Below are 21,495 nucleotides of genomic sequence, written 5' to 3' on the forward strand. Positions count from 1 at the left end.
AGCAGTATGGTTTAACCATTTTAGTTCTTGTTCCTGGGCTGTTGGAGAAGTCTTTGATCTCCCTGTTTTCCAATCTCCACTTTAATGCAGAAATGCTTTGCGTAGGTCCAGCAGCCTCTAGCAGTGATTCTTTATAGAGTGAACCACTTACAAGAATTAAATAAAGTTAATAGGTCGTGCTCTGGGAGATTCTTGTAATATGGGTCTCTGGTGAGGCTTGAAAATACATAGTTTAAAAATATATTTTAAATTTTAATTTTTTTTTGAGGCAGTCTTGCTCTGTCATCCGGGCTGGAGTGCAGTGGTGTGATCTCTGCTCACTGCAACCTCCAGCTCCTGGGTTCAAGCAATTCTCCTGTCTCAGCCTCTCGAGTAGCTGGGACTAGAGGTGTGCACCCCCATGTCCGGGTGGTATATGTGTGTGTGTATATGTGTATATATACGTGTGTGTGTATATATGTGTTTGTGTGTATGTGTGTGTGTGTGTGTGTATATGTATATAAGAGATGGAGTCTCATTCTCACCCAGGCTGAAGTGCAGTGGCACGATCTTAGCTCACTGCAACCTCCACCTCCTGGGTTCAAGCGATTCTTGTGCCTCAGCCTCCTGAGTAGCTGGGATTATAGGCACACACCACCATGCCTGGCTAATTTTTTGTACTTTTAGAAGAGATAGGGTTTCTCCTCTTGGCCAGGCTGGTCTCAAACTCCTGACCTCAGGTGATCCACCCACCTCGGCTTCCCTAAGTACTGGGATTATAGGCGTGAGCCACCTCATCATGCCTGCTCTGTTAATTTTAGAGCTAAAAAAGAGCTGACATTGTTGGATATTTCAGTTGTCCGTGGGTCTGTTGAAACCAAGTGGACTGAAAATGTGTGCAAAATCTTTCAGCTGTAGTCAAATGTAATCTGAGGTACTGCGTAGAATTGCTTCCAAGACTTCCAGGACCTGACATTTTGTTTAGTCTTGCGAGTAGGCTCAACATAGACTGTTAAGTTCCAAAGGTTAGGCTTTATTGTCTCATTTCTTTGTTCATTGAAGCAGTTTAGCACTTAGAACATCATTCCACATTTGCGGAATGAACATAGTGAGACCCCTTAATCCAGCCAATCTCTGATGTGTATTGATATTTTAATTTGTAGGATATTTTACTGAGTAAAAGGGTTGGAAGCAGATATACAAGTGGAGAATAAAGGTCCTCAACTTAGAAAACCAGATGAGGAAATCTTTAAATAACTGTATTTTCAGATGTACAGTTAAAACCAACCAACCTTGACAGCGTTGCAGGAGATTCTACCTATGTGCTTGACAGGTGATAGATGATTTAATTATTTAAGTAGATTGATCTGCTAATAAATTGTTTTTGTTTTTACCATCGGATACCAACGGTGTTTTTGTTGTAGGGTGTGGTTGAAGTTTGAGCCACAGTGGTACTCTATAGCTGTCCCGGCTTTTCCTAATTTGGCTAGGAATATCCTAATAATAGTGTGATGACTCTCTAAGATGTGAATCATCTTATAGATGAGAAGAAATTACAATTAATCCAGTACTTTTTCTCCCTTTACAGGTGAGCGAGTGCTGTGCTTTCATGGGCCTCTTCTTTATGAAGCAAAGGTATGAAACTTGTTTTCTGTTGAGAAGTTGGCCAAAACTACTGGTTAGATCTGACCGTTTACTATACAAGTGCAGTGTTTTGTTGTTGCCTCAGTAAGAGAGTTGCCTGTTTTAGGTTCGTAGTTAATAAATTTCTTCATCTTTCTGGGATTTTTATTGTTTTGCTTAGTGGCTCAAATAAATAAAAACATTGCTACTCTCTTCCGCTTTTCTTACCGATCTGGAAGTAGCATTTGAGGGGAGTGTTAGAAGGGGAAGATGGGTTGTGGGAAAAAATAGCATTTTATGGTTAATGACTTGGTGAGAAAACATTGCTCAAGTTACTTTTAAAAGTAAATATATGCTGAGTAAGCATTGAGCTAATTATATTAGGTTAAAAGTAAAAGCTAATATTTAAAATAAATACATTTAACTTTTGATTGTTGGTTTGTCTGGCAAAATTTGAATCCTGGGAGGCTTCATTTGTATCAGAGTGTGCTCAAGTTTTAAAAACTGATTTTACATTTAGCTGAAGGTAAGCAGGAGAATGCATTCCAAAGTCAAAAAAAGTTACAGTATTTTGTTTCTGATAACTTTTTTAGTAAAAATATTTAAGACTTGACTATACATTAAACAGTTGTAGCTCTAAAAATGAACCCGTAAAGTACAAAACAGTATGTTTAATTTATGCAATTTCTGCGTAAATTCTTGAATAGTTTTATGCTATATGTGTCTGAAAATAGCCTTAATTATAAAGTGTCAGACAATTCTGACTAAATATTAGCCATTTTCACTACTTTTTTTTTTTCCTGTGCTCTAAATACACAGAAGTGTGTTTTTAAAGTTCTGAAGAGCCAAACGCGGTGGCACATGCATGTAGTTTCAACTACTCAGAAGGCTGAGGCTAGAGGATTGCTTGAGCCCAGGAGTTCAAGGCCAGTCTGGGCAACCAAGCGAGACTGTCTCTCCCGCTTGCCTGCCCCCCCGCCCCCCCCCCCACAGTATTGCTCTGTCGCCCAGGCTGGAGTGCAGTAGTGCGACCTCTGCCCCTCTGCCTCCCGGCTCCTGCCTCAGCCTCTTGAGTAGCTGGGATTACAGGGGCCAGTCACCACACCCAGCTAATTTTTGTAGTTTTAGTAGAGACAGGGTTTCATTATGTTGACCAGGGTGGTCTTGAACTCCTGACCTTGTGATCCACCCGCCTTGGCCTCCCAAAGTGTTGGGATTAGAGGCATGAGCCACCACCCCGCGGGAGACTCTCTTAAAAAAAATCCTAAAATGGCTGAATTTGGATGTATGGAGATGGTCAGGAATTTCTAAGTATATGTATATGTACATATATCTTAATGATATAACGTTTATACAGTTTGTAAGTGCTAAATTACGGCTCATGGCCAGGTGCCGTGACTTACAAGCCTGTCATCCCAGGGCTTTGGGGAGCCAAGGCAGGAGGATCTCTTGAGGCCAGGAGTTTTGACATCAGTCTGGGCAAGATAGCAAGACTCTCTCTACCAAAAAAAAAAATTGTGTGTCCTGTTAATCATTTTTATCCCGAATGTTGTTTTTTGTGTATCAATGTTTGGCAAACTCTACTAAACTGGCTGAGTTTTCTCCTGGCAGCTGACACTCTGGTGAACAATTTTTGAATTGAAGCTATCAAAACAAATTAAACTGTTGTGGTTATTTTGGTTTTCTCTTAAAGACTTTTAAATCCAAATCCAGTTAGTCATCACTTGTCATAGTTAATGACTTGCTTCTAATAATTCCTTTTGTCTGGTTGCTTTTAAGAAAAATGTGAAATATTTTTAATTCATTGCTTTACAAGTTGTTTAATTTTTCTCAAACAGGTCCGTTTACTGCCTTTCATAAGCCAATGAAGTTCTTTTATAATATAGTTTAAAGACTTTGCTTTAGAGGAATTTGCTTTTGAAATAAATATAGCTCCTGGCTAATTAGACTGAGAAAACACAAGCATAGCTTTCTTTAGCTGTCCTTGGATGGCTTTTGTAATCCATTGATTAAAGATTAGGGTGACCTTTTATGCTTGTGGTTCTCAGCTTTGTTGGACCTTTTGTGACTAATCTGCAGTTTTGTAACTTGAGTATTCTGCAAGCTTAAATAGTGTTCTCTTAGTCCTTTTGTTTAGGCCACCATAAAGCTTGTGTAGAGTGTCTTTGAAGGATGATTTGAAAAGGTAGTGTCTCTTTAAAAAATTTCTAAGTGAATTATTATTTTTTTTTTAATTTCAGTGTGTAAAGGTTGCCATAAAGGACAAACAAGTGAAATACTTTATACATTACAGTGGTTGGAATAAAAAGTGAGTATTAGATCTTACAATTTTATTTATAATTAACAAGATAGCTTGTGTCACGGACTGGCTTAACAAGCATATGCTTTTCAATTCTTCTGCAGTTCTAATGTAATATAATACATATTGAAGCAAGGGTGAATCATTTGTAGTGTGACAAAACTATTGGAAATTAGGGTACTGAGCCATTTTAATTTAAATATACTTGGTTCTTGGGAGTATTTATTATGTGCTAGTGTAATACCTAATAGTCATATAGTCAACCAATTATTCTGGTTGAATGTGGCAATCACATTTTTCTGTTTTGTTTCTGTTTTTTTTTTTTTTCCCGGTTTTGGTACGTTTTTAGGATGGCCTGAATTTTTTGGCCTTACCACAAACATTGATTATATATGTTATTTCAAGCAGCTGTGTTGAAAACCAGTTGGGTTTTCTGTCTAGAAAAGGGGAAAGGATAAAGGTTGCTTCATTGAGAAATAAAGACAGAATTTACCAACTCATTTTCTGAACTTCGGAAACATGATTTAGTGTTGACAGAAAATGACCTAATGTGACCCAGTTTTTAGCATGATTTAACACAGAAATTCAATTATAGAGTCTTAATTTCTCACCCCTAGGAGTTAAGCCTTTTTTTTTTATTTTGGAGATGGAATTTCACTTTTTTTGCCTGGGCTGGAGTGCAGTGGCGTGAGCTTGGCTCACTGCAACCTCCGCCTCCTGGGTTCCAAGCGATTCTCCTGCCTCAGCCTCCTGAGTAGCTGGGATTACAGGCAGCTGCCACCACGCCCAGCTAATTTTTTGTGTTTTTAGGAGAGACAGAGTTTCACCACATTGGCCAGGCTGGTCTTGAACTCCTGACCTCAGGTGATCCTCCCAAAGTGCTGGGATTACAGGTGTGAGTCACTGTGCCCGGCCTGTGTGTGTGTGTGTGTGTGTGTGTGTGTGTATGTAAAGCACCAATGTTACTGATCTATTTCCAGGAATGGACAGTGGGTATAGATTGAACACATTCTAGAATGTCCATCCAGTGGAGCTCTTTTTCAGTGATGAGACTTTTCTCCTTGGGCCTCACAAATAACCCTGTCTAAAAATTTACCCAAGTCTCCTATTTGGTGATTGTAATTAAAAGACTTGTAATTTTTACTGTGGGAGGTTTTACATTTTATTAATGATGCTTTGTCCTTCAAAGATAGCACTGCCATTGCTATTTAGTATTGTTCTTGCGAAATTGCCCTCTAGTAACTTAAGGCTTTGTGTCACCTGACTCAGGCTCTGGTACCTGGTTTACCATGGGAGCAGTGCCATCTGATTTGATAAGTATTCTGTTACTATGGAAGGAGTTTTTTTTTTTTTTTTTTTTTTTTCCCCCTGTGAAGTTCACTGGCCCTGTGACTTTGGTCTTGTTTCATATAGTACTCTATCTAGGTGACCAACCCAGTTAATTTTATTTCTTTGTTAGGAAGTTGTTTGCACGTATCAGATGTTTTCAGCTGAGAATTTATTAGACATTTCACTTCCATTAATATAAATGTGGAAAGGTAGAAATCTGAAATGCATAGAAGTGCATCCTGACAACTTGTGGGTTTTTTTCCCAGTTAATGATAATTAAAGTATTTCTAATAATCAGTGAGATGTGGTGGTGCGCACCTGTAGCCTCAGCTACTTGGAAGGCTGAGGCAGGGGGATTATTTGAGCCCAGGAGTTTGAGGCTGCAGTGAACTATGATGTGCCACTGCACTCTAGCCTGAGTAACAGAGCAAGACCTGGACTCCTTTAAAAAGAAACAATAACATCTATTTCTAATAATGATAGGTAATATCTAATAATGATAGGTAACTCCAGCCTCATGGACTTGTATTATAAATATTGAGAAGTTGGGAAAATAATGGAGAAAACTGTCTTGGTGAAAGTAAACTGTGCTTTTAGTACTAAATGGATTCTAATATCTAGGAAACAGGAAAATAGTGACTCGTAGTGTATCTCATAGCTTTTTATTACTAAACAGTGCCTTGCTAAAACTGCATTTCAGTCTCTATTAGACTTACATTTTATGTGTTAATATTCTGACAATATCCAGATAAAGTTGAGAGTGTTAGGAGAATCTCATTTCTCTACAGGAAAGATAATAATTTTATGCATACTATGAGTAGGAAAGACCATAAAGGATATAAGAGAAAAATACAAAGCAAATTTATGGGTTAGGCTTACTCTCCTCCACCTCCTGCATTTTAAAGAAATTGTTTTAGAGCCAGTATGGTGGTACCTATAGTTTTAGCTTCTTGGGAGGCTGAGGTCGAGCCCAGGAGTTTGAGGCCAGCCTGGGCAACATAGCTAGACACCCCTCTTATAATTAAGCAAATAAAAATTATAAAGAAGTGTTTGAGGCTGGGTGTGGTGGCTCACGCCTCTAATCTCAGCACTTTGGGAGGCCAAAGTGGTTGGATCACTTGAGGTCAGGAGTTCGACTCCAGCCTGGGCAACATGGTGAAACCCCATCTCTACTAAAAATAAAAAAAATGGCCGGGCGCGGTGGCTCAAACCTGTAATCCCAGCACTTTGGGAGGCCGAGGCGGGTGGATCACGAGGTCAGGAGATCGAGACTATCCTGGCTAACATGGTGAAACCCCATCTCTACTAAAAATGCAAAAAACTAGCCGGGCGTGGTGGCGGGCGCCTGTAGTCTCAGCTACTTGGGAGGCTGAGGCGGGAGAATGGCGTGAACCCGGGAGGCGGAGCTTGCAGTGAGCCGAGATCAGGCCACTGCACTCCAGCCTGGGAGACACAGCGAGACTCCGTCTAAAAAAAAATAAAAAAATAAAAAAAATTAGCCAGATGTGGTGGCACATGCCTATAGTCCCAGCTGTTCAGGAGATTGAGGCAGGAGAATCACTTGAACCCGGGAGGTGGAGATTGCATTGAGCTGAGATCGCACCACTGTATTCCAGCCTAGGCTGCAGAGCGAGACTCAGAAAAAAAAAAAAAAAAGATTGAACACATAAGAAACGAAGTAAACTATGAAAAAGGAATAGAATAAAGAAGATATTTTTAAAAACCTTAAAAAATTATTTTAGAATTTCACCTTAGTAACTATGAATACAGCTTTTATGCTTAGTTCTTTTTCACATACAATAGATACCCTGTATAAAATTGCACACATAGATGTGTACAGCGCAAAGACTGGATTTTAAGCGGCATTTGTAGCTTGTCACAAATTGTGAAAATACCAAATGCTTTGTATTTTCTGATTTTACTGCTTCGAAAAATTTTCCTCTTTGGTGTATTGTAGTCCAGTAACTCAAAGAAATGATAGGTTTGTGTAGATTTTTTTGTTCTCAACTAATTTGACACATATTAATTACTGTTGGGGAAAGTTAAGAAGAAATGGCATCAAATATTAGATTTGTTACTATCTTTGTAGATGTACTGAGGAATATATCAGAAATGTCTTTGGTTGACTTGGCGTGTAGATAAATATATGCAATATTGAAAGAATGATCTTAGCTTTAGGAAGTCTTCAAAGAAACCTTTAAATTCATTTTGAAAGGAGGAGGAGTTATTCAAATACCTAACGTGTTGTGTGTTTAGTCTATGTAAGTACTGCCCATGGATCATTGTGACTCTGGGAAGTAGTCACGTTACCGTTAGAAAACTACGAAATTCTAGATGGGTGCGATGACTCACGCCTGTAATCCCAGCACTTGGGGAGGCCAAGGTGGGCAGATCACCTGAGGTCAGGAGTTCGAGATCAGCCTGGGCAACACAATCAGACTCTGTCTCAAAAAAAAAAAGAAAAAATTACGAAATTCTTTTATGCTTCACCTATATATAAAATTTTCTGAGTGGCCTTCAGTTATTACCATGGATCATTGTAACTTTCGGAATTGCACTCACAAATGACCTTTAGAAAATTCTGAAATTTGGGCCGGGTGTGGTGGCTCACGCCTGTAATCCCAGCACTTTGGGAGGCCAAGGTGGGCGGATCACAAGGTCAGGAGTTCGAGACCAGCCTGGCCACCATGGTGAAACCTTGTCTCTACCAAAAGTACAAAAATTAGCCAGGTGTGGTGGCTCATGCCTGTAATCCCAGCTGCTCGGGAGGCTGAGGCAGGAGAACCACTTGAACCTGGGAGGCAGAGGTTGCAGTGAACCGAGATCGTGCCACTGCACTCCAGCCTGGGTGACAGAGCAAGACTTGTCTCAAAAAAGAAAAAAAAATTCTTGCCGGTCAGAATGGCTCAGGCCTGTAATCCCAGCACTTTGGGAGACCTAGGCAGGTGGATCACGAGGTCAGGAGTTCAAGACCAGCCTGGCCAACATGGTGAAACTCCATCTCTACTAAGAATACAAAAATTAGCTAGGTGTGGTGGCGCGCACCTTTAGTCCCAGCTACTTGGGAGGCTGAGACAGGAGAATCGCTTGAATTCAGGAGGTGGAGGTTGCAGTGAGCCGAGATCATGCCACTGCACTCCAGCCTGGAGTGAGACTTTGTATTAACAAAAAAGAAAACATTCTGAAATTCTTTTATGTTTGACTTATATGTAAAAATTTCTGAGTGTTTGGCTTTGTTATTATCCTAGTAGTGATGTTCCTTAGAGCAAAAGATGTCCACTTCATTTTTCTTTGATTCAGCGAGGATTGTCAGCTCTTTACCTATAAAGCAAACTCTAACAGTAACTTTGTGTTTAGAGCAAGTTGCTTATTTAAATACATTTTATATCAGTGGGAAAGGGTTTATAACATTCTAAAATGGAAACTTGTAAGTGAAAATTGGCTAACTCCCTTTGATTTAGAGAGAATTGGAATAGATATAAATACATGGCCAGGCACGGTGGCTCATGCCTGTAATCCTAGCACTTTGGAAGCTGAGGTGGGCGGATCACCTGAGGTTGGGAGTTTGAGACAAGCCTGACCAACATGGAGAAACCCCGTCTCTACTAAAAATACAAAATTAACCAGGTGTGGTGGTGCATGCCCATAATCCCAGCTACTCAGGAGGCTGAGGCAGGAGAATCGCTTAAACCCAGGAGGTGGAGGTTGTGGTGAGCCAAGATCGCGCCGTTGCACTCCTGCCTGGGCAACAAGAGTGCAATTCCATCTCAAAAAAAAAAAAAATATATATATATATACACACACACACACACACACACACACACACACACACACACATATACATAAATATCTCAAAAATCTCATTTTGAAAATGGCTTGTGTGGGGTACTTTTTAAAATTCATACAACAAAACCTTAATCCCCAAATTGGAATTTTCTTAAACTTCAGTTAATCTTTTTTCAAAAACATAATAGATGATTGAGATTTCTAAATTTTCAAACCTCATTGGAATTTGTTGACACAGACACTTAAATATTCCATTTGTAAATGAATCTTAATAAAGCTAAAGCCAAATTCTGCACCTGGTCACTGAGATTACTTTGTACTATGCTGTCTGTATCAGAAGTGCTGTGAGGCCCAGGCGCTCTGAAAAATCATTGAAGACACGTGAGGATATTGTAGCCCTTTTTCCTGTTCCTGAAGGAGCTCCCTCAGTACTCCACCCCCTCCTGACCTCTAGGTAAATGCATGTTTTGAACTTTTCTCTAGGAAATCATGTTCAGGATTGCTTTTTATTATTTTCCTTTTGGCTGTATTATATGAGGTCAGAGGTGGGAAATCATTAAACAAAAGAAAGTCTTAAATTTTTTTTTAATTGGGTACCTTGAGAGTACACCTAATTGTGTCACTAAAGGAGCTCCATCAGCAGGAGAAAAGATTAACTGCTCAAAAAAATTTAGCATTCCCTAAGAAATAACAGTTTTGTTTGCCATTTTTGGTGAAAAAACACATAATCAGAAATTGTGTTTTGAACAAGCTTTTTGAAGTGCCAGAATGCCTTAACAGTTTTAAGAGAGTTGGTTCTGCCTTCTAATATTTAGAAAGCCAGCTTTCTGATCAGCCTTGAAAGTTAGTGTGTGTGCATTTGTGACTGAATGAAGGTGAAGAATGGTGTCGAATCATTTTAATACTTTACAAACTTGACTAGGTTCCAGTCTAGTTGGTGTTTGAGTATTGTAGACTTCCTTATATGTTTCTGACATATTTTTAGTGTTGTTTGTGTCAGGGATTCGCAGGTGTTTTACATGTATTCTCATAACAATTTTTTGAGATAAGTACTGTTATTCTCATTTCATAATGAAATGAAAACACAAAAAGCTATGTGGAACTTTGTCATTACACACAGCTGGTTTTAATTTTTAAAAATAACTGAGTTTTTGACTCCTGTGCTTTATTTTTGACAATTAAAGTCTTTAAGATAACATAAGGCTAATCACTTAGTGAATGTTACATTAAGTGCCAAACTCTTAAGCCATTTCTAAAAATGATTTGAATAATCTGCTTTTGGACTCCGGCAGCTTAGATTTGGAATGCTGCTTTTTGAAAATAAAACGTTTTCCTTTTTACAGAACAGACTTCCTTTAGATTTTCATTTTAGTTGAGACTACATTTGTAGTGCTAGTTCATCAAATTATTTCATAGAAATCCAGTCTTGCCTCTTGGATCTCAGAAAATAAGTTGGAGAACAGAGTATTTTTGAGTTAAATTTTAACTTTCCTCTTTTTCAGTTGGGATGAGTGGGTTCCAGAGAGCAGAGTACTCAAATACGTGGACACCAATTTGCAGAAACAGCGAGAACTTCAAAAAGCCAATCAGTAAGTTTGTTTTGTGAACTGAATATTAAGGAGAAATGCCTGTAGATTAATTTTTGGGTATGGAATGAACAATGGAGATCATGTTGGCTGCCCTGCCTATAAAATAATTTCTGGTACCTCTCAGCTGCTGTGTTACAGCTTTGACTTCAAGTAATCAGGCCATTTCTAGGTAAAGGAAGTAGCATACCTGCCATTACTTAAGCTTATCCTTAGATCTAGGTAGAAAACAGCAGAATGTTTTTGGAAATTGCTATAGGTGTGAACTCATTGGTAAACATCTTTCTTATTTTTGGGGCTCTGGAAGACAAATTTGGTGGGGAAACAAGAAAGCAAACGAGGCATTTCCTATTCTGTTTTTCATCTCTGAAAGCACAGGAAAAGGGACCCTGTAAGACTGTATGATCTATAGGGTAATTTCAAAGTTGAAATGTATATTTAAAAAACTAAAATGATGGCCGGGCGCGGTGGCTCATGCCTGTAATCCCAGCACTCTGGGAGGCCAAGGCGGGTGGATTATGAGGTCAGGAGATCAAGACCATTGTGGCTAACACGGTGAAACCCTGTCTCTACTAAAAATACAAAAAATTTGCTGGGCATGGTGGCAGCCCCTGTAGTTCCAGCTGTTTGGGAGGCTGAGGCAGGAGAATGGTGTGAACCCGGGAGGCGGGGCTTGCAGTGAGCGGAGATCACACCACTGCATTCTAGCCTGGGTGACAGCGAAACTCTGTCTCAAAAAAAAAAAAAAAAAAAAACAAATAAAACATTGGGATTAGTGAATTCCAAAGCAAATGAAATTTTCAGTGCTATGAGAACTATTACAGTCACTTTTTACTACATTGATTTTAATTGAGCCTTTTTCTCTTTGTTGAGTATTTTGTTTGATTTTTTGGAAATATCCCTGTCCAACTTGTTAAAAACTTGGTGCCAGAATTTGAATATAAATTCCTAATGGAATCAGGCTGACATAATTTTTTTTTTCATGTAAATGCTCATTTTATGTTGACATTACTGAAATTATTTTTGAAGGGAGCAGTATGCAGAGGGGAAGATGAGAGGGGCTGCCCCAGGAAAGAAGACATCTGGTCTGCAACAGAAAAATGTTGAAGTGTAAGAAGCTCTTTGTTTTGATTTTGCATACTATATGTGAAGATCATATTTTATACTCATTGTGTGTTAGACTGTGTTGAAAATTGAAACTTTTGGAACATTGTCGGAACCAGTAAGAATCCCATTCCTCAGGTATCAGGTCATTAAAGTAGTTTAAAATACATATTGCTTAATTTTCCTCAGCAGATTCCCCCTCCCTTTAACTTGTGTGTATAAATATATGCGTGTGTAATGTTTTCTCTTACAAAGATAGTATTAGTGGTTATAAGTTTTGAGATAATTTTTGGCAAGCCTTTTCAAACGTAAAAAGCAAGTGCTGGCAAGTGCTAAAAATACATACCAATTAACCCCCACTTTAGTGAAACCCATGGTAAGAATTTGTGAGAAGTTAAGGTTTCAAATAACTGCCCTTCCCGTCTTCACCCCCAAGAAAACCTTTGCTTTTTTTGAGACAGAGTTTCCCTCTTGTTGCCCAGGCTGGAGTGCAGTGGTGTGTGATCTGTGCTCACTGCAACCTCTGCCTCCGGGTTCAAGTGATTCTCCTGCCTCAGCCTCTCAAGTAGCTGGGATTATAGGCATGCGCAACCACGTCTGGCTGATTTTTGTATTTTTAGTAGAGATGGGGTTTCACCATGTTGGTCAGGCTGACCTCCTGACCTCAGGTGATCCACCTGCCTCGGCCTCCCAAAATGCTGGGATTACAGGCGTGAGCCACTGCTTCCGGCCCAAAACCATTACTTCTTGTTAACTCTAGATTTTAGAACATCTGATAAGAAGCCTAGAGTGAGAAAGTCATATGCATGTATACATTTTGTATGTTTAAAAGTTTGTGTAGGATGGTGTGGTAGCTCACACCTGTAATTCCCCTACTTTGGGAGGCTGAGGCAGGAGGATGGTTTGAGCCCAGGAGTTTGAGACCAACTTGGGCAGCATCGGGAGCCCCTGGTTCTACAGAAAAATAAAAAAATTAGCCTGGGGGTGGTGGCACATGCTTGTAGTCCCACCTATTCAGGAAGCCAATATGTGAGGATCACTTGAGCCCAGGAGGTCAAGGCTGCACTTTAGTCTTGGCAACTGAGTGAGACCCTGTCTTAAAAAGAAAAAAAGAAGAAAAGAAAAAAGAAAAAAAAAAGTTGATGTACCTGGAAGTGGATGACAAGAGTGGTAACTTAATAAGTATTCTTAAGTATTTGTTAATAATAAAAACAAAGATTATAATTTTTATTAAGAGGCCATTTTATTTCTTACCAGACTTATTGATCTGCCTTTTCTACTTAAAAGTAAGGTGTTGCTATCCCCAGTGCTTTGGGAGGCTGAGGGAGGAGGGATTGCTTGAGGCCAGGAGTTCTGGGCTGCAGTGATCTGTGATTGCACCACTGCATTCTAGCCTCTTAAAAAAAGGTGTTACTAATGAAGGTATCTAGCATTTAATGCATTTGGAGATGTTTGAAACCGTTTTTTTTTTTTTTTTTTTTTTTACTCTTTTGGTGAGAAGATAATTGGTTTGGCAAGGAGTAAGTGTGTTACTGTTTGAGGATTGCTCATAGTTTTATTAAGTGGTAACATGTTTTCATGATCTGGTTTTTTGTAAAACTGTAGTGTAGTATTTCATTAAGATTTAATAGTAATTATATCTTAAAAGGCAGCAATTTCTCTTTATTTAGAAAAGATATTTTTATCAAATAGTTTATAACTAATTCTTTATCACTGTGCTGAGTTACATAGAAATTCAAGTGGTAGTATGCCCATAAGTTATTTGCATTTGAATACAGTATTGTGCAGTTTCAACTACAAAAATAATGGCTGAGTAAATATATGAAGTAAAGCTTTAAAATTCAAATTTCCCATTCTTGAACAGTAGAAGCCTCTTCACATTGGCTTCTGAGTCTTTTGAAGGATCCTGAGTCTAGATGTTTGAAGCATGAATGTCAGTCTCTTACTACTGGGACTTATTGAAGTATATGGGTTGAATATCCCTTGTGTGAAGTGTTTCGGACCAGAAGTGTTTCATATTTCAGACTTTTTTTGGATTTTGAGATGGTTGCGTTATACTTACCTGTTGAACATCCCAAATACAAAATCCAAAATGCTCTAATGAGCATTTCCTTTGAATGTCATGTTGGCTCAGAAATTGGCATTTTTGGAGCATTTTGGCTTGGGGATGCTGAACCTGTATATTTTATAGATCTCTTACTTTAGAGTTGAGATCACTTGTCAGTGTTTTAGTTTTATATTATAGAGTGAGTGGGTAAAGGATTGAGTGTGAGGACTCTTGGTTTCCCTTAGTCTTCACATATTGACATGTGCGACTAAAGTTCATGGTTGACTTTGTCCGAGAAATACAGTCCAACAGATTTTTACAAAACTAACAGAGAAAACCTATACTTCAGTTTGGCCAGATTTTTGTATTTATATCCAAACATAAGTTAATTTTAATTGTCAAACCTTTAGACCTAAATTAAATGAATATATTTAATTAATAACATTTATAAGTATTATTTAAAGCTACAGAAAAGTAAAAAAATCCAGGTGTTATAGTATCTTTCCATTGAAAGTAATCCATAATCATGGGCTTTATAAACTTTCCCTTGTGGTCTAGAAATAATAATAATGTAAAAAAGCAAAATTAGGCCAGGCATGGTGGCACACGCCTGTAATAGCAGCATTTTGGAAGGCCGAGGTAGGCGAATCACTTGAGATCAGGAGTTTGAGACCAGCCTGACCAACATGGTGAAATCGCGTCTCTATTAAAATACAAAAATTAGCTGGGAGTGGTGGTGGGTGCCTATAAACCCAGCTACTTGGGAGGCTGAGGCAGGAGAATTGCTTGAACCCGGGAGGAGGAGGTTGCAGTGAGCCGAGATCACCCAACAGACAGAGCAAAACTCCCGTCTCAAAAAAATAAATAAAATAAAAAAGCAAAACTAGCAATTTTCCATTTGGCAGTATGTAAGTAGACATGAGTTAAGTTGCTGTTGGAGATGATAATCAAGATGAGGAGACTTAAGTGTTGTCCTAAATGTGGGATTATGGAGTGTGTAGTATTGAACAGGAGGGAACATAATTTAGAGAAGAAATAAAGTGAAACAAAGTTTGGACCAGTGAGAATAGAATAACAGATTGGTACTTAAGAAGTATACAAGCCTGGGCAACATAGTGCTAGAGACCTCTATCTCTGCAAAATGAAAAATAAAAACAGAAAAATTCACCCAGCATGTTCGTGTGTGCCTGTGATTCTAGCTACCTGGGAGGCTGAGACGGAAGATTGCTGGTGCCCAGAAGGTCAAGGCTGCATTGAGTTGTGATTGCACCACTGTACCCCAGTCTGGTCAACAGACTGTCTCCAAAACAAAAACAAAAAACCCAACAACAAAAGAAATACACAAATCTAAAAATTAATATTTTGGGGAACAGAAATAATTGGAAAAAAATTTTAACGTTTGACACTTTTTTGGTGGGTCTAATAATGTAGTGTATACTATAACACATATTAATACAACCTTGGAAGAACGAAGTTGTTTACTAAAGTGTTCTTGGTTTGCTTTTCTGTTTTTTTGTCTTTGAAACTCTGTCACCAAGACTGGAGTGCAGTGGTGCAGTCTCGGCTCACTGCAGCCTTGGCCTCCTGGGCTCAAGCGATCCTCTCACCTCAGCTTCCCAAGTAGCTGGGACTATAGGCGCTTGCCACTATGCCCAGTTAATTTTTGTATTTTTTATGGAGAAGAAGATTTGCTATGTTGCCCAGGCTGGTCTCAAATTTTGAGCTCAAGAGATCCACCCCCCTTCACTTCCCAAAATGCTGGGATTACAGGCATGTGCCACTGCGCCTGGCTTGGTTTACTTTTTTCTATTATATGGAGAGAGATGGGAATTTAACCAATTGTTAATAAAAATCCTTGTGTCTGAGTAGGACACGATTTACCACCTGATCTTTTATCCAAGTTAGTATTTCTCTGTGAACTTAACCCTGATAAAGGGAGTTGAAACAAAGGCAGTTTTACTGGAAATAATTATTTTTCTTCTTTTTCTCTCCTTTTAGGAAAACAAAAAAGAACAAACAGAAAAGTAAGAATATTAACTTTCTTAACGTTAATTTATGTTACCTTTATAACATTGACATTTTTAGTTAGACTATTTTGAAAGCTATGAAATTTTGGAGTAGGCTTATATTTATTGATTATTTCAAATAGGTGTTTCACAGCAGTGTTATAAAATAGGTACATGGTGGTAGAGACCTTTTTTTTTTTACCAAGGAGAAACTCGTGAGCATTTATTTTCATCTGCTTTAGTCTTAATTACTCCCACTGAGAAGATAACATTTATAAATAAATGGAAGGTGGTGATACTAAATCCTATACTAAATGTTTGGTAGAGCTCTTCGTGAAAGTTGTATTTTTGGTGGGAATATGATTCTTTAACTTAGATTCAGGTAACAGCTGTGTAATGGAGAAATAATATAATGAAAAGGGAGAATGTGTCAGGAGACTATTTTCCTTATAGAATTTGTTAAATTAGCTAAAATGAGACTCTTCCCCCCCAACATTTACAGCACCTGGAAATGGAGATGGTGGCAGTACCAGTGAGACCCCTCAGCCTCCTCGGAAGAAAAGGGCCCGGGTAGATCCTACTGTTGAAAATGTGAGTTTTTCTTGAGTTTATGAGTAGCATGTTAGGATTTTTAGTCTCAGTTATATGACATAACCATGGGAGCTTTGATTCTCTACAAGATTTGCTTACATGGTTAATTCTTGAAATTAAACATTTTCTCTTTTGGGGTAAAGTATATGTTTCTGTACATCTTTATTTCACCTGTAGCTCTAGATTTACCTACCCAGTTAATCATCATTTGTTGTGTAACCTTCACCTACAAGACTATTTCTTTGGTGTTAGATATATATTTTTATGAGTTAAAGATGTACCTTTAAGATGGTTGTGTTTGGAATAGTTGTTTTGGTATCAATGGTAAATAAGAAAATATTAAGTTAAAATATATCAAGTCAGTGTGTTTCATTTCCTGAACAAGAGGAACCTTACTGAAGAATTTTTACCTTTACAAGAAAATGCTCTAAATAGACTAGTTCGGGTCAGATTCTTTTCTCCCAACAGCAAACTATGTGTGGTCTTTTTCATTTACAATTTTTAAAAATGACAGTACAGCTGTATGTGTGGTTGGCTACTTTAAGAATTTATCCCTAGTGCTTCTAAAAGTCAGCTCCCTTCCATGTTTGGTATTTAGCTTTAGCAAGAAAGGTTAGGTTTTTAATACTCTTCCTATTTCTATTTAGGAGGAAACATTCATGAACAGAGTTGAAGTTAAAGTAAAGATTCCTGAAGAGCTAAAACCGTGGCTTGTTGATGACTGGGACTTAATTACCAGGCAAAAACAGGTAACTTGAAAAGCTACCCAGATTGTTAAGCTGTATGATACATTCCTGCTAGCAAAAAAAGTTTTTAAAGGAAAGTGTTATATTGACTTGAATTATTAAGGCATGACTGATAAAATAATACTGTAATTTAGAGGCTGAACATTTTAGAACTACTACCAGAAAGAATAACTTGGAGAAGAATAAAAGTTCACATATAAATTTTATGAATTTGTAATGATAAAGGTGGAAATAACTGGTTTTTGGAGATTGCTACGGCAGGAACTTGTTCTGAAAATTCGTAAAGGCAAAGAAGCATGTGTTTACTGTCTTATTGTCATTGCTGATGGTAGGACATAGAAAGCACACACCACCACCTGCAAGGTGTTCATGACCCTGAAAAGAACCTGAATCTTACTAAGCGCCTGAGTCTATTATTAGTTTGCAGGAAATAAGATGTTTAATGGAGCGACATGTTTATCAGTCATTGAACTCTATAATTGAGAATTTTTTGGACAAACGAAGCTATTTAAACAAATGGCATAGGTGGGGTTAGGGATAGTGGGGGGAGATGATTAGGGACTGCTTGAGGATTATGAGACTTAAGAGACACATCAGTCTGTTTGTGGATACGGTTTTTCTGGATTTGAATCCTTTGGAGGATTATGCAATTATAGCTAAACTGCAAAGATTCAAGCCATGGCTGTATCACTTATTATTTGTGAGCTTGGACAAGTTTCTTAGTCTTTTTGTGCTTTTGTTTCTGCATTTAATGGAATAGTAGTTCCTATTTGACAATGCTAATGAGAGGATGAAAAGATAATTATTTTAATGCTTTAGACTAGGTCTAGCAAATAATATGCATAACAGTAAATGATGACTTGGTAATACTACAAAGGCACATTCATGTCTGTTGTGTGTGTAACAGATTGACGTTTTTAAAAGTTTTGCTGTTCTGTCCAGTAGAGTTTCATTAGCCACATTTGACTGTTTAAATATATAGATGCCCCATAACTTACAATGGGGTTACATCCCAATAAACCCAGCAGAGAGCTGGAAAATTAAGTCAAACCATTTTAAGTTGAGAACTGTCTGTAATTAAATTTTTAGTTTCTTAGCTACATTATCCATGTTTTAAGTGCTGAATGCCTCCTAATTTGAAATACTGTTACTGTTACCTGATCTTTGTATAAAAACTTGCCTGGTATAATTTTTCTTTAAAAAAGTGCGTATATTTAAGCATGTTTTTGTCTTCATAGCTCTTTTATCTTCCTGCCAAGAAGAATGTGGATTCCATTCTTGAGGATTATGCAAATTACAAGAAATCTCGTGGAAACACAGATAATAAGTAAGAATATACATTTTTCAGATACACTCAAAGACATTTGAAAAAGTTTCTAAATAAGTCATCCGAAACTCGTACTGACTCCGAACCAGTACCACCAGAAACTAGCAAAATAGAATTTCACTGCTTTGACACAGGAATTGGCTGGCTGACTTTTTCTTAAAGGGCCAGATAGTAAATATTTTTAGGCAAAATTTAAGCTATCATGTAGGTATTTTGTATAACCATTTAAAATTTAACCATCTGAAAATGTAAGAATCATCTTAATTGCTTTAGTTTGTCAAACCCTGCTTTCATATGCCCTTTTAAAACATCTCAGCTATGGTTCATTGTTACTAGCTCAGTTTTTAATGCTTTAAATTGGTTGAATTATTCTGTATCTCAGTTCTTTTCATTGACCAGTTTTGGAATATTTTTGTTCATTTATCAGGGAGTATGCGGTTAATGAAGTTGTGGCAGGGATAAAAGAATACTTCAACGTAATGTTGGGCACCCAGCTACTCTACAAATTTGAGAGACCACAGTATGCTGAAATTCTTGCAGATCATCCCGATGCACCCATGTCCCAGGTGTATGGAGCGCCACATCTCCTCAGATTATTTGGTAATATTCCATGTGGAAAATAATGGATTTTACTTTTTGGAGGGGTTTTCCCTAAATGAGTAAGAGGTAAAGTAATTCACTTTCCAAAACATGACTCCATTTTAATTTGAACTTTTGTCTAGAATGTTAAATAGCAAAATCTCTTTGGGAGCAAGGGTTTCAAAAATCATGTATTTTACTTATTTTTATTTTATTATAATTTTTTTTTGAGACAGAGTCTCACTCTGTTGCCCAGGCTAGAGTGCAGTGGTGCGATCTGCTCACTGCAACCTCCGCCTCCTGGGTTCAAGCAATTCTCCTGCCTCAGACTCCCAAGTAGCTGGGATTACAGGCGTGAACCACCACACCTGTGGTAATTTTTGTATTTTCAGTAGCGATGGGGTTTCACCACGTTGGCCAGGGTGGTCTCGAATTCCTGACCTCAAGTGATCTGCCTACCTTGGCCTCCCAAAGTGCTGGGATTACAGGCGTGAGTCACCACGCTCGGCCTAAAATCATGTATTTTAAAGGAATTGGTGGTGTTTGCTCACATAATTAAAATACATGGTTGTAGTGCTCCTGCCTTGGATGTAATTTTGGATAAATTCTCTTGTTTAAACAGTACGAATTGGAGCAATGTTGGCCTATACACCTCTGGATGAGAAGAGCCTTGCTTTATTACTCAATTATCTTCATGATTTCCTAAAGTAAGTCTGTGCTTGAAATTATAAACATGAATTTGAAAATTAGTGTGTAATGGGAGGGATTGGCAGTATAGATGCTAAAACATTAAACATTGTATTGGTACAGGCATAGATAGACCGTAATGGAGCAGTATAAGTAAGTGCAAATATAGTGGAGTCTCAGAAATGACAGATGGTATATGGATGGCATATTGGTGCAGTAGGGGAAAGCAGTGGAATCTGGTAGATGGTGATAAGACAGCTGACAGTTTGGAAGAAAACAAAGCCACACTTTGTGTGATGTCATGTACCAAACATCACACGTGTACCAAAATTCTAGATGAATCGAAGTTTAAAATTGTTAAGATAATGAGAGGACAAATGTAATATTTTCATAGTTCTGTAGTGTTCCATTTATGATAAATGGCTGGTACCTTTAATACACACAGAGTTCTTCGGTAAGAAATGAACAAACCAGTGAAAAGTAGGACAGGAAGTTTACAGCCATAGCAGCACAAAGGACCATTAAAAATATGTCAAAAATAATGATAGAAGTATAAACTGTCAGTAAAGTAGCACTTGTCAGATTGGCTAAGGTTTAAATGTTTGAAGAAATGGAGAAAAGGGCAATCCTGGTTTCTACTAGTTTTTGGAGGGCATTTTTATAATAGTGAAGAATTTGAAACAAGAACTTAATTAAAAGGATGAGGTCATTCTAAACATACTGATAAAGATGTCTGTGTTTTCATTTGTAAAACAGCCAAGTTGTGGTAGAGGAGTATGGTATAATTCTTACTTGTAGAGAAACATTATTTTAATCTTTGCATAAGATCTGGCTTTCCAATGTGGATCTTAGTTAATACTGGATTATTTCTTGGGAGTGGTGTTGGGAGGAAGGGTGGGAGTTTTCAGTTTCTACTTTGTATATTTCTGTATATGAATTTTCTCATTACAGTCGTTTTACAGTAAATTTAAAACTGCAACGTGGACTTGAGAATCTAGGCAAAATTTACTGTTTTTGCTTTACTAATGATAAATACCTTCTTTATGGAATGTGCTGTACTACTTGACATTTCACCTTCTCTTTTATATAATGATTTAAAAAAAAAAAAAAAGTTTATTCATTTAGAGATAGAGTCTTGCTCTGTTGCCCAGGCTGGAGTGCAGTGATGGCAATCACGGCTCATTGCAACCTCCACCTCCTGGGTTCAAGCGATTCTCGTGCCTCAGCCTCCCAAGTAGCTGTATACCACTATGCCTGACTAATGTTTGTATTTTTAGTAGAGACGGGGTTTTGCCATGTTGGCCAGTCTGGTCTTGAACTCCTGGCCTCAAATTTTTCTGCCTCGGCCCCCCAAAGTGCTGTGATTACAGGGGTAAGCACCCACTCTTGGCCTGATATGACTTTTTTTTCTTTTATTTCTTTTTTTTTTTTTGGGAGATGGAGATTTGCGCTTGTCCATGCTGGACTACAATGGCGTGATCTCAGCTCACCACAACCTCTGCCTCCAGGTTCAAGCAATTCTCCTGCCTCAGCCTCCCAAGTAGCTGGGATTACAGGCATGCGCCACCATGTGCTAATTTTGTGTCTTTAGTAGAGACGGGGATTCTCCACGTTGGTCAGGCTGGTCTTGAACTCGCAACCTCAGGTGATCGGCCTGCCTTGGCCTCGCAAAGTGCTGGGATTACGGGCATGAGCCACTACTCCCGGCTGATACGATTTTTTTCTAAAGAAAATATCTAGATGTTCTTTTAGGGTAATGCTGTCATGTAATAGGTTAATTGTTTCTTAAAGATAGTTCAAACTCCC

General features: G+C 38.2%; 1 protein-coding gene and 1 long non-coding RNA gene across 13 annotated transcripts in view; both read left to right on the forward strand.

Moving 5' to 3' along the window:
• MORF4L1 (mortality factor 4 like 1) overlaps positions 1–21,495 on the forward strand; it is a 56,423-nt gene that overhangs the window by 33,891 nt on the left and 1,037 nt on the right. For 4 of the 12 annotated variants that reach the window (XM_077938357.1, XM_077938363.1, XM_028850441.2 and 1 more), the window contains 10 exon segments: positions 1,568–1,614; positions 3,843–3,910; positions 10,519–10,605; positions 11,632–11,712; positions 15,752–15,777; positions 16,262–16,350; positions 16,998–17,099; positions 18,335–18,423; positions 18,851–19,023; positions 19,625–19,709. In XM_077938357.1, the coding sequence (XP_077794483.1) occupies positions 1,568–1,614; positions 3,843–3,910; positions 10,519–10,605; positions 11,632–11,712; positions 15,752–15,777; positions 16,262–16,350; positions 16,998–17,099; positions 18,335–18,423; positions 18,851–19,023; positions 19,625–19,709 (847 nt within the window). 12 annotated transcript variants of the gene reach the window in all.
• On the forward strand, positions 5,237–6,923 carry LOC144330028 (uncharacterized). Its single transcript, XR_013395845.1, has 2 exons — positions 5,237–6,317; positions 6,588–6,923. It is a non-coding gene; the product is annotated as an uncharacterized LOC144330028 (long non-coding RNA).

The sequence above is a fragment of the Macaca mulatta genome, chromosome 7, assembly GCF_049350105.2.
Source record: "Macaca mulatta isolate MMU2019108-1 chromosome 7, T2T-MMU8v2.0, whole genome shotgun sequence".
Classification (NCBI taxonomy): Eukaryota; Metazoa; Chordata; class Mammalia; order Primates; family Cercopithecidae; genus Macaca; species Macaca mulatta.